This window comes from Lepidochelys kempii, chromosome 2 (genome assembly GCF_965140265.1).
Source record: "Lepidochelys kempii isolate rLepKem1 chromosome 2, rLepKem1.hap2, whole genome shotgun sequence".
Taxonomy (NCBI): Eukaryota; Metazoa; Chordata; order Testudines; family Cheloniidae; genus Lepidochelys; species Lepidochelys kempii.
Window position 1 is genome coordinate 40,327,142 of NC_133257.1, and position 17,767 is coordinate 40,344,908.

General features: G+C 36.9%; 1 protein-coding gene across 16 annotated transcripts in view; it reads right to left on the reverse strand.

Annotated features, from left to right (window-relative positions):
• The window catches only part of VPS13B (vacuolar protein sorting 13 homolog B), a 921,287-nt gene that overhangs the window by 809,632 nt on the left and 93,888 nt on the right, over nucleotides 1–17,767 (reverse strand). For all 16 annotated transcript variants that reach the window (XM_073330465.1, XM_073330462.1, XM_073330464.1 and 13 more), the window contains exons 4-6: nucleotides 15,321–15,441; nucleotides 7,350–7,517; nucleotides 5,087–5,268 (exon numbers count right to left, since the gene is read on the reverse strand). In XM_073330465.1, coding sequence (XP_073186566.1) covers nucleotides 5,087–5,268; nucleotides 7,350–7,517; nucleotides 15,321–15,441 — 471 coding nt within the window. The remainder of the gene's footprint in view (nucleotides 1–5,086; nucleotides 5,269–7,349; nucleotides 7,518–15,320; nucleotides 15,442–17,767) is intronic.

The following is a 17,767-nucleotide window of genomic DNA, read 5'->3' on the forward strand; positions in this document are numbered from 1 at the left end:
CACCCAGTCACCTTGAACTATGAAAGATTCCAGATGAGCTCCCCATCCATTGTTCGATGCATCAGATTTATCATTATCGACAGCAAAGGGGAACTGACCAAGATCCCCTCGAGAACATTAGTTCTTTTATCTACCACATCAAAGAATCTAAAATGTTCTTAGGCATGGTGACGAACATGTGAAGGTTGTCCAGCTTGTAAACCAACCCAACCAGCGTCTCACTGCCTCATTCTGAAATATGCAAATTGAGTAACAAGTAGTTGCTGGCATACGACCCATCAGACCCAAAAAGAAAATCACTTTCTGAGTTCAACAACGATGTATCTCAAAAGTAGATTGTACTATCTTCAGAATGTTTTCCTCAGGGAGAAAAGCTCTTCCTACTACCAAGTCCAGGATAGAAGATCCACTTTATAGGATCTAAGTGGAGTATAGATTTGACTTTTTAATATTCAGAAGCAATCATAAATCCGTAGGAACGGAGGTAGCAAAACTGGATGTAGCCTAGCAGATATTTGTGTGAAGGAGACTTCAGCAGTCAACTGTCTAAATATGGGTTAACAGAGGTTTCCTGCCTTCTGAAATGCATTGCTAATATAGAAAATTACATTGTAAAGACTCTTGGACTGTAGAAAGGCCAAAAAGCAGGACCTTGTATTGAAAATGTCCCTGTGACACCACAAAACATAGGTATTTATGATGATTTTGCAGATAGAAATATGGAAATACACATATGTTAAATCAAAAGTTGTAAACCAATCCATAACTGAAAGTAAGGGACTTATGGAGGCTAGAATTCACATTCAAAAACAAAACTTCAAACAAACCTGTTCAACTTCCTCAAATCTAAAACTGGTCAGAGATCCCCATCTTTTTTCCACACCAGGAAATATCTTGAATAAAACTCTTGACCCCACGGACCCTAGGATACCTCTTTCAGCATCTATCAGAAGCAATTTCTGAACTTCATCTGGAACCGATGAAGACAGAATCTTTTAGGCATCTTAGCCTTACTAAATGAGGCAGCCAGAGCCAAAACAGGCCTCTTAATCTTTGGTTTCAGAGTAGAAGCCGTGTTAGTCTGTATTCGTAAAAAGAAAAGGCGTACTAGCGGCACCTTAGAGACTAACCAATTTATTTGAGCATAAGCATCGGATGAAGTGAGCTGTAGCTCCCGAAAGCTTATGCTCAAATAAATTGGTTCGTCTCTAAGGTGCCACTAGTACTCCTTTTCTCTTAATCTTTGGATCTGATGATCTCTTGGAGACCAATGGCTTAGCAACAACAGCTTCTTTAAGCAAGAACAGTTGCAGTCTATTCTGCCATTCTTTATGAGCTCTGAATGTAAAAATCTGACAAACAGAACATCCAAAAGGAGAGTGGCCTTCTCCAATACTCTTAAGTCACCTAACATGGTCATCTGACACCGGGAAGATAGCTGGGCATAAAGAACACCTCTTACATCTGCTTTTTCTTTGGTTCTGTCATCATACAGAACCAAAACTAAAATTATATTAAACTAAGTACAACTACAAACTCTCGAATTTAACTAACATTATAAGCTACCAACAACAATTATCTAAAAAACCCAGCTCTGAAGGACCAGATTAGCTCACTTCCATCTGGTTGAAGCAGCTGGAAGGAAGACAGACAGTAGAGAGTGCAACACCTCCTTATATAACCTTTCCCTGAGAGCATTCAAAGACGCTATGGGGAAGGGTAGACCAGTTAGGGCATTATGCATAAAGGGGACTATGCAGAACCACTCAAAGAAGAAACAATTGAAAGGCAAAATCCCAAAATGGATAAAAAAAAGTGGCTACGTTCTTTTATAATCTTCAGTGTAGCACAAAATCAGCTATTATAATAAATTACATATCATCCTAGATATATTCTGCCAGGCAGATTTAAACTCACAGCTCCACTAATAGAATAAAAAGGATCAATATTGACATTAATGCAATATATAGTTCATGAAACATGAAAAGTGGCTTGATAATAGTCCCAAGTATCCACACAGGGCAAAATGCACTTCTGCATATTGCTATTGACCCAACATCTAAAAATAAAATCAGAAACGTAGTCCAAGATGCTCATGATGATATCCAACAATGTAGAAAAATATAAGGAAAACATTGCCATCCGCACACATAACCCCCTTTTCATTTTTCTTCTTATTTTTTGGTGCTCAGCCAAAATATTTATTGCTGTAATTACAACTGCCGCTTTTACTTGTTCTGAGTTGATTTGGAAACCTTCCCAGTCAAGGTGGCAGTATAAAGATTTGTGTGATTGCAAACAAGTAGTTATTTCAGTACACGAAAAGGAGTGCAGGAAGTTAATCATGCTCAATAGTGGTTTTGAAGCTGGTGTGGAAGGCTTCATTAATGGCAGACAGTCATGCATGTATACACATACACTCTTAATTAGAAGCTGGACACTTCTGACCAATAAGTCGCGAGTTCTATCAGGGGTAAAAACTGGCAGCCATTTTGAGCACCAGTCAGATCTAGTCCAGTGCCAGGAGAAGACGGAGCTGCCAGTGGCAACCCAGACTGAATCTGTGGATTGGATCTCAAAAGTTTCCTGTAATTTTATAGAGGTCAGCGGGATTGAAACTGGAGAAACACCATAAAGGAGGAATCACAGACTGGAAGTCCAATGTCTTCGTGAAGGTCCCCACTCTACCTCCCCCCCAACCCCCCAAAGAGATAATTTATGAATACACTAGTTCCCAGGTATACAAAAAAAATTGTTTTTAAGTAAACGTAACTCCCATGAAATGAAACAAACCTTCCTACAGACGGCACCCTCTATTTAACTACAGAACAAGTACAGTACATGAAGCATTAATGCGAACTACCTGACAGCCTTCCTCATACCTGTCCCAGGGGAACTGGCTGTGGATTTGGGTTAATTTTACTGAGATAAGGGCCAGACCTTTCCACTCTAGCCTCTCTGCTAAAACAGTCAACTAGTTAGTGACAACTGCAGTAATGATGATTTTGGACATAAATACACTTATCTACTAGAGGAAATGGTTCAAGCTATAAATTCATTTCATTTACAGCAGGGAAGTTTAACATTTTTAAAGTTTTCATGAATGAATGCCAGCCATCCAGTGATTTGATTGGCTGGCACAGACTTCATTAATATAAATTACAAGAGCACATTTAAAGAACACCTATATCCAATCAGAAACCTAACATTTAAAATAGTGTGTGTATATATATATATTTAAATGGTAATTTTTTCTATAACTGCTCTCTAACTAAAGCACGTAACCATCTTGTTTACATCAAATCAGAATGCAGCAAATCAATAATGATATATGAAGAAAATATTTCTCTACTGAATCAATAATTTAAACCTACAGGAATCAAGCAGTATAAAAATCCTTTTAGAATAGTATAAAAGAACACTGACATTGAACATTACTATACTGCTTATTTTATTAACAATTGAGGATTGACTTCAACGTTTATCCAGCAGCATAAGACCAAATGTTCTAATCTTTTATTGACATCTCTAAGGACAATGTACAAAGTTAAAGTATTTTATCTGTAAATCACATACTGAAAATGAAAAAATATGGTAACTAGGGACAATATCACCAAAAATCAACAAAATATGAATCGTGGGTAAGATGAGTCTTTGAACACATTGAAATGTTTAAAAAAGATGGGAATGACTGACCACCAACAGAGATAAAGAGGTGGGTTTCACATAAATATAAACGTAATTACACTAACATTGCTCCATGTACTCTGGCATGTGTTTTATGGTAATTTAGGATCCATAAAAAAAAGTTTTTTATGTAATGAAGTAAAAGAAAGTAACTAATTCATTATTAAAACGGCAGCACCATTTGACACTATCCTGAAGACTGTGTCAATGTTTCCACTATAAATGTCTATTGTCAGAGGTTTATAATTCAGCCATAAAAATTTGATCTGTGTTAAAACTTGGCATAGAAGATCTCAAGTCTCTGACTGAATATTTTTCCAAAATTAAAAAGAATAACTTTGCTGATTTTAAGTGCAAAAATACAGGATTTTAGCATACAGTATTATTGCACATATGCACCAACTGCACTAGTACCACAAATCATAAAGGCCTTAATACGTATGTAACAGTCAATCGTATGATAAATCATTAATATCAGGATGGTCCATGTAAGCTTTAAAATCATTGACGATTTAGTTATAAAGGTCCTAATATCCGTAAAGACTCAGCTTTTACTCATTTCTAAAAAAAACACAAAAGAAATGAATTTACAAAAAAAATTAACACAGGATTAACTGGTCCCACTTTGCCTAAGTACTGTATACATTTAAGAGCACCAGTGCACAATAGGATGTATTTTATGTACTAAGATACCTACATCTGCTAGGAAAAATTACTAGAGAGTGTATCAGTAAAAATTAAATTAATGATCACAAGAGGTGCTGATTGCCTGCTTTGCACATATGCTACTGGAAGTTCATGTGTGCAAAACAAGTGTCTAAGCAGCATTTTGCATGAATACATTTCTAGATAAGCACTTAAAAATAGCAAGTGTCTGTAAAGAGTTTTGGTCATTTAGTGCCAGATGTGTGTGTATGATATTGGATACTTGCCCATTAAGAACTGGACTTGGACCACGAATTTTTTACACCTCGACCACTGACTATATTAAGTTTTGCTTAATACCAATCAGTGTCTAGGCCAGATTTGAAAATGCTCTATGTCCCATTACTAATCTCCTAAATCATGCAGTCCCCAAACTTAACTTTGAGCTTCCCTTTTTCCCCTCTGTTTTCTTGACTCTTTATTCTGTGGTACAATTATTACAATCATTTTTGAAACTCAAGCAAAAAGCTGTCTGGATTGAACATGACTTTTTCTTTCTTAAATACGCTAGTATACATAATACATGCAGTCTATTAATAAACCAAGACACAAAAATTCCATAGTAGTTAACGTACTATGTTAGTGTTCATGTTCTTTGGTTTTTCTTATGAATGTCAAATTATACACTTAAAACCTGAAAAGTAGTTCATACATATGGATGTGAGGAAACAAAAGAAGACACTTTGATACCTACTTTGATAACAGATGGCATCTTGGAATTAAGATTATCATAAGTAAAATGCAGACGAGTTCTGAAGGAACACTTGTAAAGGAGAGGGTCCTGGTAAAATTCAATTTTTCCACTAGCATTTCTCTTATCAAGACACACTGTGCAGTCAGAAAAATTAATCACCTTCCTTAGTACCAGATCATTTGCTTTAAAAAGATAAGAAAAAATATTAAGACAGTTTAAAATATAAAAAATAAAAACCAAATACTTAATATGCATAGTATACTAATCTATGAGCGAACAGTAATAATCAATAAAAATAAATATTGACAGAAAGAGAAGAGACTGCCATTATAGTTAACAGTGTTATCTTTTATTTAAGCTACCACAAATATTACCGGTTCACATGACTAAAATAAAGAGCTTTAGCAAGAAAAAGAATTTTCTAAGTAAGCATTTGGTAATATATTTATCTTTACAGCTTACTAAAATGTTTTCTATTTAAACATGCATTTTACACTTAAAAAAAACTTCCACAGAGATAACAATCCCACCCACACTTGAAAACTATTGTCCCAAACATAGCAGAGGCCTCAAATCCCCGGTAATAATGATTATCCAGAGGGGGTGGGGGGAGGAGGAAAGAGTATTGATCTTGAAAGAAAGGGGAAGAAAGAACTTAATAAATCTAAACATTACACCTCCAATAATGCACTCGAAGGGTACATTCAGTTTTACTCAGAATAGCAGGGGGGTGGGGGAGGTGGAAACAGCTGAAGCCAATAGTTAAAAATTAGGCAGAGAATATGGAAAGTGAATATCCAAAATGTTCTCTCAATTTTCAGATACTTGATTATAAATCTGCAAGGACAACAAAATCCTTGAATTATCATTAACCAAAAACATTAATTTTTCCTTATAATCATAATTTTGCTAGAAATAACAGAGTTGCAGAAAACTCCAAAGATACAAAATCAATTCACAAAAAGAGTAGTTTCTTTCTAAGATCTTGTATGGCCTTGACTAACAGAGAAAAAAATTATACATTTTCCTGTTTAAGAAGAATTTTATATTTTGCAGCCAAAGGCAGAACAGGGAAAGTCCTTCTTTCTCCTTCTTTGGCCCCTTTATCAATTCTCCTATGCCCCAGCCAAATGGATTACCCAGTGAGACCCTTTCTCTTAAGAGAACTCTATCTGGGATGACTAGTGCAACTGGGAAACAATGACGTATGGATCACCCTCCACACCCTGCTCTGCAATCCAACGACAGCTGAGAAGGGCAGAATGCCTTAACCTGTTTTTCCATGCTGTGGTCAGTTTAACTTTTAATAAAATGCATATTTCAAAGATGGTCTTTCTTGTGAATTTGGTGATTATAAGAACAAACAATATAGGCTAGAGCCACGCACAGTGCAAATTTCTCAACTCACTTTGCACCTCAGAGCTGACCTTAAAACACTCCTAGCTACTGTAGTCTGTGCACAAGGATAAGACCAGCCCACTCATTTCTCTCTCCCTGGGAGAGTTTTGTTGATTTGATATGTGCCAAAAATGAAATGTGCCAAAATTGCACATTTTCGTCAGATAAGTTTTTATCTTGCAATTTCTGAAGCAAAATAAAATGTTATGATAAATTTGGATTCAGATATATTTTATAATGTTATAATATTACCATAATTATTATAAATTTTCGCTAGAGAAGACCGTCCAGTGGTTAGGATAATGGCACAATATGCAAGAGACTCATGTTCGATTCTCTGCTCTGCTACATATTTCCTATGTGACTGTGGGCAAGTCTCTCTTGTGCCTCAGTTCCTCATCTGTAAAATGAGGATAATAGGACTTCCCAGCCACACAAGAGAATTGTGAAGATAAATAGATTAAATATCATGAGGCACTCCGATACCAAGGTATTGAGGACGACAAACCCCACCCTAAAATGAACAGATAACTTGATATTTTCCCCTAGTGAAATGTGATGTGGCAGGTATTATTTCCCTTAACTGATGTAATAACTGATGGTCCTTCTATCCCATAAAATACACTGCACATGTTTGCATTTGCATTCAGCCTACTTAATAGTCAACATATAAAATTACCATATTGTGGCCTGCAAGGTACTGGTAATGGAAAAAACAACTATGTTAAAAAAGAAAATTGAAAATATAATAGGAAGCAATTTCACTTCCAACCCTTAGAAAGCTACTTGCATGAAATTTAAACTCCCATCGAAGGAATAACAGTCCTAATACTACAGAATTTAAGACCCAAAAGTATCTACTCACCAGAGATGTCCATAAACGCACGATCCCAAAATTCATCCACTGTATAGCATTCTGCAGACGTGATATTGACTGAGAGAACAATATCATCCTCCACATACTTTAATATGAGATTGTTGATCACAATGTTGACATTGTTTACAACACGCCTAATCAAACTCTGCACATAACCTATCAAATGGAAACAAAAAGACAAACAGAATGAATCTCTGACACTATGAGAAAGAGATGCTACTATTAATTTAATTATTACAAAAAAATAAAACAAATTATTTCCAAGGTGTATCTATTCCCAGTCATCAGAATACTAACCTTTTCCTAGTCAAAAGCACAAGGCACATAACTTCTTTAAGACTGCATTGAGTGCTACTGGGTGGATTAGCTTCCAACAAGTGTGGCAGAGGAAATATAAAAACAAAATTCTCGTCTATTAGTATTAGGTGTTAGATTGTTATGTTGAAACCTGATGGCAAAAATTAACCTTCAAATTTAATTTTTCAGGATAGTGCAAAAAAATTTTTTTTTGTGTGGGGAGATCACAAAATACTGCTACAAAAAGATTTTATGTGAACATACAAAAATGACTATTTTCAAAGAAAGATAGAAATGGACTTGGAAAGAATATACAAAGTTACTAGGATACCAGTTCAAAATACATGCCTTTACATGTATTTTTCCTTCTGAATCCATCTATAAAAAGTCACAGAACAACATCCATCTTTCTAAGTACTTTTATTACTCAATTTAAATTTTAATGACCAATATATTCATGTGCTCCTCAGTAAGAACTCTGTTAGGTATAACAGAATCAATTTCTGTCAACAACTCACACAGTTAGCACCTGCAATAAAGCCTACTGGGAAGAAACCTATTTAAATTTGTTCAACCATAACATGGCTGGAAAAACTAACTCTTTTATGCTTTCCCAGTGGAGGGTAAAAATTCTCATCTGAACAATACAGGAAAGAAATGCATTCCTATCCATATTCAAGTTTTTCCTGTATACGGAATATATTAACAATGCCAATTAATTTATGCTGCAAAGGAAAAAACACAGATACAACTATTTAAAAATTATTATATTTTAAATTATATTACTTATGCATCACTATATTTTAAGTTATTACCTACCCATACATCAATATCATATGTAAAAACACATGCATTGTATATTATGGAGACAGTGATGGTCACTATAGTTTAAATTGATTGAAAAAAGGCAGTTAAAGTTAGAACTTATTCCACTTATTATACAAAATAAAATATTGCCTTTAGAAACTCATGTCACACGTTAATGGGGTATGATTTACTTTTTAGTGTGTTTTAAATCCACTGGGGGGGGGGGGAGAGGAGGAGAGAACCTCACACAATCTTTAGCAATTTTTTGGGCCCCTTTCAAAGAATGTTGTTAAAACATAGCAAATGCAAACATACCACACGTACCAATAATAATGTCTCGTGTACAGGGTACACAAAGAATTTCATATTTACACAAAATATTTATTCACCTAACTTCCATAACTTTGCTCACTAATGTCAAGACATTTGATGATGGATGCCATTTTCTATGGACGGTGAAGAGAAATTTACTAAACTAGAGCAAATGTAAGATGCTTTTAACTGGGGCTGCAGATAGGATTTATAGGTCCTTCAACAAGCTGTCAAAGTAGGGCTCTCTGTGACCCAGAACCGTGCAGCAGCCTCACCCTTCTAAATAAAACATGTAGCACTCCCGCAACCCTATGCTTTGCTCCCAGAGAACTCATCTCCCCTTTGTTGTGCCTCCCACACCACCTCCATTGATAATGCCTCATCCCTTGACCAGCTAGATACCCATACTAAATTTCATTCTTTTTTTTTTAATACCATCTCATTGCCATGACACAGAATACAAGTGTTGCCAACGTGCAAGAGACAGTCAACAGTCAGATCCCTGTTACAAGTTGGTACCATCTGCCCAGGATGGGTCATTATCTCTGGGAGACAGATTACCAACATTCACTTTAATAGAGCCTTCACGTTCTCAGTGAGTTCAGTTACCACATTAATGAAAGCTGATAATATTGCTTCTAATGTGGCACTCCATTTCTTGATCCACTTTATGTAAGCTGGACTACTGCACTAAATTTACAAACAAAGATTATTCTGAATTTGAGGATAATTTCTCCTTATAGATAGTTAGCATTAAAGTTGAGATTCAACTTCTATTCCAACTCTCCTTTTTCCAGTCTATCATACAAATATTGGGCTGCAATTTTCTTCGTTTGATTTCATCCTAAAATGTGTGTGGGCTTTTTGGTCCACATTTGAGCAAAATTGATTAGCCGTTTTCAATTTATAGAAGTACAAATTCACATACTTCCCCTGTATACGTTCTTATCAGATGATTTGCATTTGCATAATTCTAAAATGGCTGAAACTGAACTCTTTGCCGTGTTTTAAAACAGTTATTTTACATATGCAAATGTGGTTTTAAGATTTCCCTTGAACATATTCAGAATCAACAATATTCAATATCTGAGTATTTTTTAAAGATTTAATATGAAAGGTTGACCACACAATGTGCAATAAATCTTTCATTATATTAAAAATATTTTGAACAAGCTTAACTCCCACATAATTATTTATTTTTAGACATTTCTATTATGCTATGATCTTGCCACTATCATGAGTGTATTAAAGCATAATAAATATGACATTAAGGAGGCGAAGTATTTCTTTGGAGACTTGTGTAAGGAAACAAGATGGAATCCAGGAGGCCAAGTGAAAGCTGTCGATATTAAGCTGTGAAATTTACAGTTCTCTAATCTTACATGACCTTTTCACTAACTGAATCTGCCCTTTTGCCCTACTGTCAACCACCTACTGAAATGAACATGTAGAAGTATAAAACTTGCTGAAAAAAGCTTGTAACTGAAATTCAAAAGATGAGAAAGGGTAAAATGTACTAGTTCATCCTTGATGAACATTAGAATACAGACTAAAAAGATTTGCAAAAGGAGTTGTAGTATTATAAAGTGCTTGATTCCTGTTTACACTAAGACCACTTTAAACTGCTCTGACGGTGTAAAGGAAAAAAGTGGAAGTAAATTATACTTACATCCACATTAAAACCGCATTAAATGACTGAAGTGGTATAAAGTGGCCTCCGTGCAAATAAGAATCAGGCCCCAAAATATTTAGGCTTTTTAAAAAGTTGCAATGTGCACAGTACAAATATCAATTAGACTATATTTTATGATAAAAATTTTAAATGGTCTGATTCTGATCTAACTTACACTGTTTTCTTCTGATGTAACTTTAATACATTAAATGGCGTTACTCTTGATTTGCATCAGAGAAACAGAATCAGATTCAGCAAAACAAGTGAAATCCTTACCCCGTTAAAATCAATAGCAAAACTCTCACTGATTTCAGTAGGCTCAGGATTTCACTCATATTTAAATGTAAAATTAAAAGAGCTCTAGTTTTTTCTTATTCTGAAAATATTTAAAACAAAGCTTTTTTATTTCAAAGCCGGATATATCTTTAGCTGTATTGTTATATTTCAAAATAATGCAAAAAAGAATGACACTTTTTCAATTCTCTGATTGAAATCTGCACACTTACATAATGATCATTTAAATGTTGTTTCACATAAAATTCACATGCTTATGCAGAGAATATTGACTTTCTAGAGTTTCATCAATATTCAGCCAGCTAAGTCTCCTATAAGCTTTAGGTGAATTATAAAAATATGATAGACTAAAGTATATTAAAATGTATAAGATTCCTAAATATGCAGGAAAATATTCACAACAGAATGCACTCAACTGTGGCAAAATTTATAAGAACCATGAAACACCATGAGGAAATTCAGAGAGCAGAAAGCTTATAAATTTAATTTTTAAAATGTATATGGAAAGCAGTTTCATTTTTTTTTAAATACTGATTTCCTCTTTCCTAATATCTTAGTCATAGGGCATGTCTATACTTGCAGCTAGATTGGCACTGCTGCGATCGATGAAGCGGTGTCGATTTAGCAGGTCTGGCGAAGACCCACTAAATTAATGGCAGACACTCTCCCATTGACTTCTGTACTCTAGTTCCCGGAGAAGTGCAAGGTAAGTTGGAGAGAGCGTGTCTCCCGTCAAAACAGCGCAGTGTAGACACCACTGTAACTAGACATAAGTTACGTCGACTTCAGTTATGTAACTTATGTAACTGAAGTAGCATAACTTAGGTCGACTTTCAGCTGTAGTGTAGACCAGCCCATAATGATCCCTTCTGTTCTCAGAGGTTATGGACTATACAGCAAGCAGCACTTACTGCAAGGATGTACTTCAGGTTTCTGCAATTTTGCTTCAGTAGGAATGTCTATTTCCCCTTCAGTCTCCACAAGGCAACTTTCTGGCATGATTGAGGCAATAGTTCAATCATTGTTTTTCAGCACCCTCAGAATCTGAATATGGCTTCACCACCATGGCAGCAAAGGGTAGACAGAGTCCGCAGGTATCATAATTGGCACAGAAACAGTAGCAGTGTTCCAGCTTTGTGGAGCAAGTAGTATCCCCTCCACCAGTCCAAATGGAAATTCTTTAATATTCCGGCTTTATAAGCCTTTCAAAGCCAGTCAGTTTTGACATCCATGATGCTTTCTCTGTGATCCACCAAAATTTTCCATAACCACAACATAGTAAGATTTTTCCGCTGGAGAAAACTCTGATTATGGGAATAAAAAACTGGGAAGCGTGTTCTATCAATAGTTTCCTGCAGTTTTGGTGCAAAACAATTGTCAAAGTTAAAAAAAATCTGAAGTTGCTTTCTCTTTCATCAGTAATTATTTTGCTCAAATATAAAGTGAAGGAAGAACTGGACCTCACAAACTAAATAGGATCAGACTGGATGAGTGTGATGCTTCCCAGGGCTAGGCAGGGTTGTGAGGTATCTTGCTACCACCTGCCCATAGTGTGAGGAAGCCTTAACTGTGCCTGCCATGGATCAGCTTGCCAACTCCACCAGCCACAGACAATACAAGAACTCCCCTCTATGCCCCACTGTCTCTTTACAGGTTAGCAATAGGCACACTCCACCTTGAGCCCTCAGGGCAAGCATTTCCCTGGAATGTTCAGCCCCTGTTCCGCTCACAGTACTCACAGATTCACTGCTTCCAAAGAAACAGCACTCCTCAGCTTACCAGTTTCACCTCAGATCACCACTCAACTTAACACACAACACTTAGATATGTTTATAGTGAAATCAAGTATATGTTTATTTAATAAAATAAATTCAAATAGCAGCAAGTAGAAGTATTGGAAACAAATGGTTACATATAAAGTAAAATAAATAAAAGCATTCTAAAAGCCTACACTTGAACTCGGTATTCTCATGTCTTGTAGAGTAGTGCTCACCCAAAGTTCTTGAAGAGCTCTATAATGAGACTTGGCTGTGATCCTCCTTTCATCAGACAAGGACGTGGTCAGCTTGCCTCCCCACTGAAGGACGCTGTACGTTTCCTTGTACCCCCAGATATACCCTAACAACCTTTTGTAGTTAGTCATTAACAGGACACTGCCTGCTGTTTGTTTCATCCTGTGAATTTCTTCTTGTAGATTTCGCAATAGTTTCTTCTGCCTGTGGCTCAGTATGGAAATAGGCCTACACTGTGAGACATACAAAAAATGCATGACCAGACAGGGAGATAAGTGTATGTTACCTTCCACCTGAAAGGAATATGCATGAGGCATGTTACCTCCCGGTGACCTGCCTTAACTCCAAGACCTTACTATAATTTTCAGTATAAATACACAACTCCTTAAATATTATCCATACATACACTTTGCAATGATTACAATGACTAGTGGGCTATTGGCTCTCGGTAGAGTCCTCATATACCACAGTTCAGTGAACTATTATGCATATATCTGACCCAGAGCATTCCTGTTAAAACCCTATGCACCCCCTGTGCATTCTCTCACTTGGCACCATCACTACCACCACTCTGAAAATGGTCATCTGTTGACCCTGGAAAACTGTTTCTGCCAGACTGGTGATGTCTCCCTCCAAGCTAACAGCCCTGAATTTTCTCCCACACGTGAATATTTTGTGCTGAACTCTATCAAGCAGCACTTCCTTCCAGTATATTACACCAGCCTCTGAGAAAATACTTGGGCCTTTGGGAAGCTCATGTTGAATTGAGTGATTCCAGCACTCTGGTGTGATGCTTACTAAACACCAAAAGTAGTCTATTTACAGTAGGAGATATGCTACGTTAATAAGAGTGAGATATATGGATTAAAGCCTACCTAGGACGTAACAGCTAAATCATAGAACAAGATTCACAATGTTTGGATTCCTATGTTGCATATCTTATGGAACTTCTGAGTGACATGGAAGGTGGCTGATGCTAGATGCATAAAGAAACAAAACTGAACTTGGAGAACTTAGCTCTGCTGAAAGTCTGTCATGATGCATCCAAAGACATCAGCTCTTACTGATGCTCACTGGTAACAGTCCAAGTTGTTGAACTTTTCACACTGATATACTGAGTGTCCGTCCCTTCACCACACCACTGACTGTGTAGAGTGTGCCTACAGACCAGAAGTGACGATGTAATTACAGATCCACAAGAGCATCAAGGTTACAAAGTAACTACTGAAGCAGTCAGAGAAAAACATGATAACCAGGTGTTGATGCTTCACCAAGATACTGACATGCCCAGCAAGGTGCTCACCTTAGGCAATTACAGGTTCCTGCCTGGAAAAGTGCATTTCATGATGCAATTGTTCTTGGAGAAATGCCCCTCTTGGAGGGTCTACGCTCCATATGATGTCTGTGTTCCAAAAAGCATGCCTCCAGAGCACCTATATCGTGAAGATTCTCACAGAAACCAATATTCCAACGTGCCAAAACCATCACTGAGGAACTGATGATTTCCCGCACAAGGCTTCTGTGGGTTGGGTCAGGATAACTAGGTCTCAGAACCTCATGATGTGGAGATGGGACACAATGAGCCAAGATGGACAAACTCTACTACCACTGAGCTGAAGTGCTGCCCAGGTAGGAGATGTGTACCAAAACTCCTGTTTATCCAAGTCACTGAAGTTCCAGACTTCCTTCAACACCAATAATTTATCAAGGCAAACAAATCAAAGCAGTCTTTAAATCCTTGGCTCTAACACAGGTGTTCATGTACCAAAGTGAGGCAAAACAATATATAATAGAAGCATAAAAATGTAGGGCCAGAAGGGACCTCAAGAAATCTTCAAGAAATCCTAACACAAAGTGCTCTGCACACAAACTTTAATGACCTCTTCCAAGGTCAGATTAATGAGACAACTGCTAACTTCAGCCTTCTGCTACTTTGACGTGGAAGAGAAAGGCCTCATCAACTCTGAAGGCCCAGAATAATAATGTCCAAAAAAAGACGCTAAAAAACTGTAGTGCCCTAGACCTAGATCAAGAAGTTTGCCAGAAAGAAAAATACCACAAGGAAAACATCCAATGCTATGTGCACAAAAGAGGATGATTTCTTAAATTCACATTAGCACACACTGAAAACCTTGTAAGAAGACAAAGAAAATAAGATATTGAGATAAGCTTCTCAACTTTTATCATCCTGAACACACAGATGTACATCAGCCAAAATTACTGGAAAAACTAGAAAGCGCTATTCCTTGTGCAAAGGCCTAGGAAGAATTAAAGAAAAGACAAATCTTTTCCTGCTAAGTTAAAGTTTTATTTTAATTTAGCTGTGTTTTGGAATACTGCTAGATCCTTTTCACCTCAGAGTAATTTGTGGATGGTCAGCAATTCTGAAACATCAGGCTACTATTAGGTGCCTACATATATTTAATGCACCTAACTTTAAGCACACAGATTTGAAAATTTGGGCCCAAGTTAATAAACCTTTAACCTATTTTATTTATAAAATCCATATAAAGCATACAAATAAACAATTACAATCTAGTTCATGAAAGGTATGTTGTACATTACCTGGCGGTAAATCAGGATCAGAAGGAGTAGTTTGCTGGATTCGTCGTGGTTTCACTGCTGATTTTGCACTCTCTGTGGTACTGCGGTTTGTTGAACTGGAACCACTGCTTTCATGGTCTTCCTGGAAATCAAACAAATATTAATCTGAATTATTCAAAGAAGAAAAAAATTAACTGAAGAGCAGCTGAATGTAAGGGATTTATGATTGCTAGATTTGATAAATATAATATTTTTGCCAGTATTGTTCCTTGTACACTACAGTTTGTGTTTAACCATAAATTATACAGTAATTTGGGATTAACTAGAAAGCAAAAAACAGATGATTTGAAATGCAAATAAAAAAGAGTATTAATCCAATATTTAATTGATTGGTTTTGTTTCAGCAAAAGTCACACATTATAGTGATGACCGTAATTAGCTGCAATTCAGACAAAACATTCCTGAAAAAATCAAAGAAAAAGCCCTACAGACTATAAAAATAAATGTGAGAAACACTATCCACCTTTATCGGATTAGCCTAAGTGTTTGCTCATGAAACAATCTTGAACAGTTCCAACATGTCAGAGTCATGTCCTTTCTACCACAGTTAATTAAAGCTGCCTCACGAAGCAAGACATTCTCTCAGACCCTTAAAACAGCAAATACTGCCCTAAAATAGATAAACAAACCTGAAGTAACTGCTCATCTTTAAGCTTTTATATGACTGATTTACCTTCAGCACTTTGGCAACAGAAAACATGGCTCACTCATAAAATAACTGAGTTAAAAATGTATGTTAAACGATAAATACTTGCAACATAGAAAATTCACACACACAAAACTTAGTTATGTGGAGTTAGGGTTGCAATGGCTCAACTATTGTGTCGTGTTCCCTGTGCCCTTCCAGAATGTGTGTTTATCATCAAAACTCATGTTTAGAAAACCAATACATTATGGTTAATGCCTTATCATAAGAATACTAATATTACAAGAAGAAAAAAAAAACCTTAATTCTGCTGCCTGTGATCCCTGCCCTGAGGTTCCCTTAGAGAGATCAGGGTACTTTACCCATTCTTAAACCTTTTTATCTGATGTGAACTGAGCCTACCAGCAGCAAGTATGTCCTGGATCATAATGCTGCCTAGATCACAAGGGTTGCTGGAGTGTATGAACACAAGTCCTGTTAAGAAACTATAATGGGCAATAAAAGTGGCAGTGTTTTATGGAGAGGTGACATTCCTAGTTCCTGTTGGCATTCCTGCTACAACACAGTTAAAATTGCATGGTTATGTTGTGTGAGAAGTGTCATCTTCAGTCTGTATTTCTGGATTTTCTAACATTTCTTGTTTAATGTTCTTGTAAGAATTACATGAGGGGATCTTAACCCCGTATTTCTTGGTTTTTCAAGGTTTCCTCAGACAAAATGAAAAGCATGTCCAACTTATGAAAAGGTCTGTCTCTAAACAAAACTTAAAGAGATGTAAAGACAGTCAAGGGAATGCCACAACCTTTCCATTTCATATTTGGAAGAGGGAGAAAAACTATTTATGTCAATTTCCCTGATTGACACAAAATGGAGATAACATTTCAGGAAGAAAGGAAGAGATAATATTTACCAACACCTTAGTCTGGAAGAAGACTAAATACATGACAAAACCTAAAATCAACAACTAGCATACTGACCCATCTAAGTAAGGAGGACAAGAAAGAATATGCCTTTTACAGAAAAAATGAATCCCAAATGCTAAAAGGGCAGAAGAGAAAGCCAAGTAACAAATAAAACTTAAGATAGCACCGTGACGCTCTCCAGCAGTAGTCAGGGCTGAGACACACCTCACCACCACCTGCCCCTAGAGTGAAGCAGATTTGCCTAATGCCTGCTCTAGCTCAGCTCCCTGAAACGAACAGTCTCTGGTCACTGATAAGTACGGTCTTCCAGGACTCCATAGAGCTCACCCTCTCTTGTGCAGACTAGAGACAATCGTATCCAACCCGTCACTGGACACTCCCAGAAATAACCAGGTACGCCTGTCTCTGAAGAGACAGCATACACACAGCTTGACTGGCAAAACTCAGGATTAGGTCCCTTACAACAACACAGCACCGGAATCTACTTATAGTGAAAACAAATAAATCTTAATATTTGTAAATAAACTTAAGAGCTAGTGAGCAAAGATAACGAACAACAGGTTACATGTAAAACAAAAGGTATAAAATGCTTCCCTTAGGGTCCAAGCTTAGTTAAATCCTTGTCTAAAGCAGTGGTTCCCAAACTTGTTCCGCCGCTTGTGCAGGGAAAGCCCCTGGCAGGCTGGGCCGGTTTGTTTACCTGCCGCGTCCACCAGTTCGGCTGATCATGGCTCCCACTGGCCTGGAGCAGCGAACTGCAGCCACTGGGAGCCGCAATCGGCCAAACATGTGGACATGACAGGTAAACAAACCAGCCCGGCCTGCCAGGGGCTTTCCCT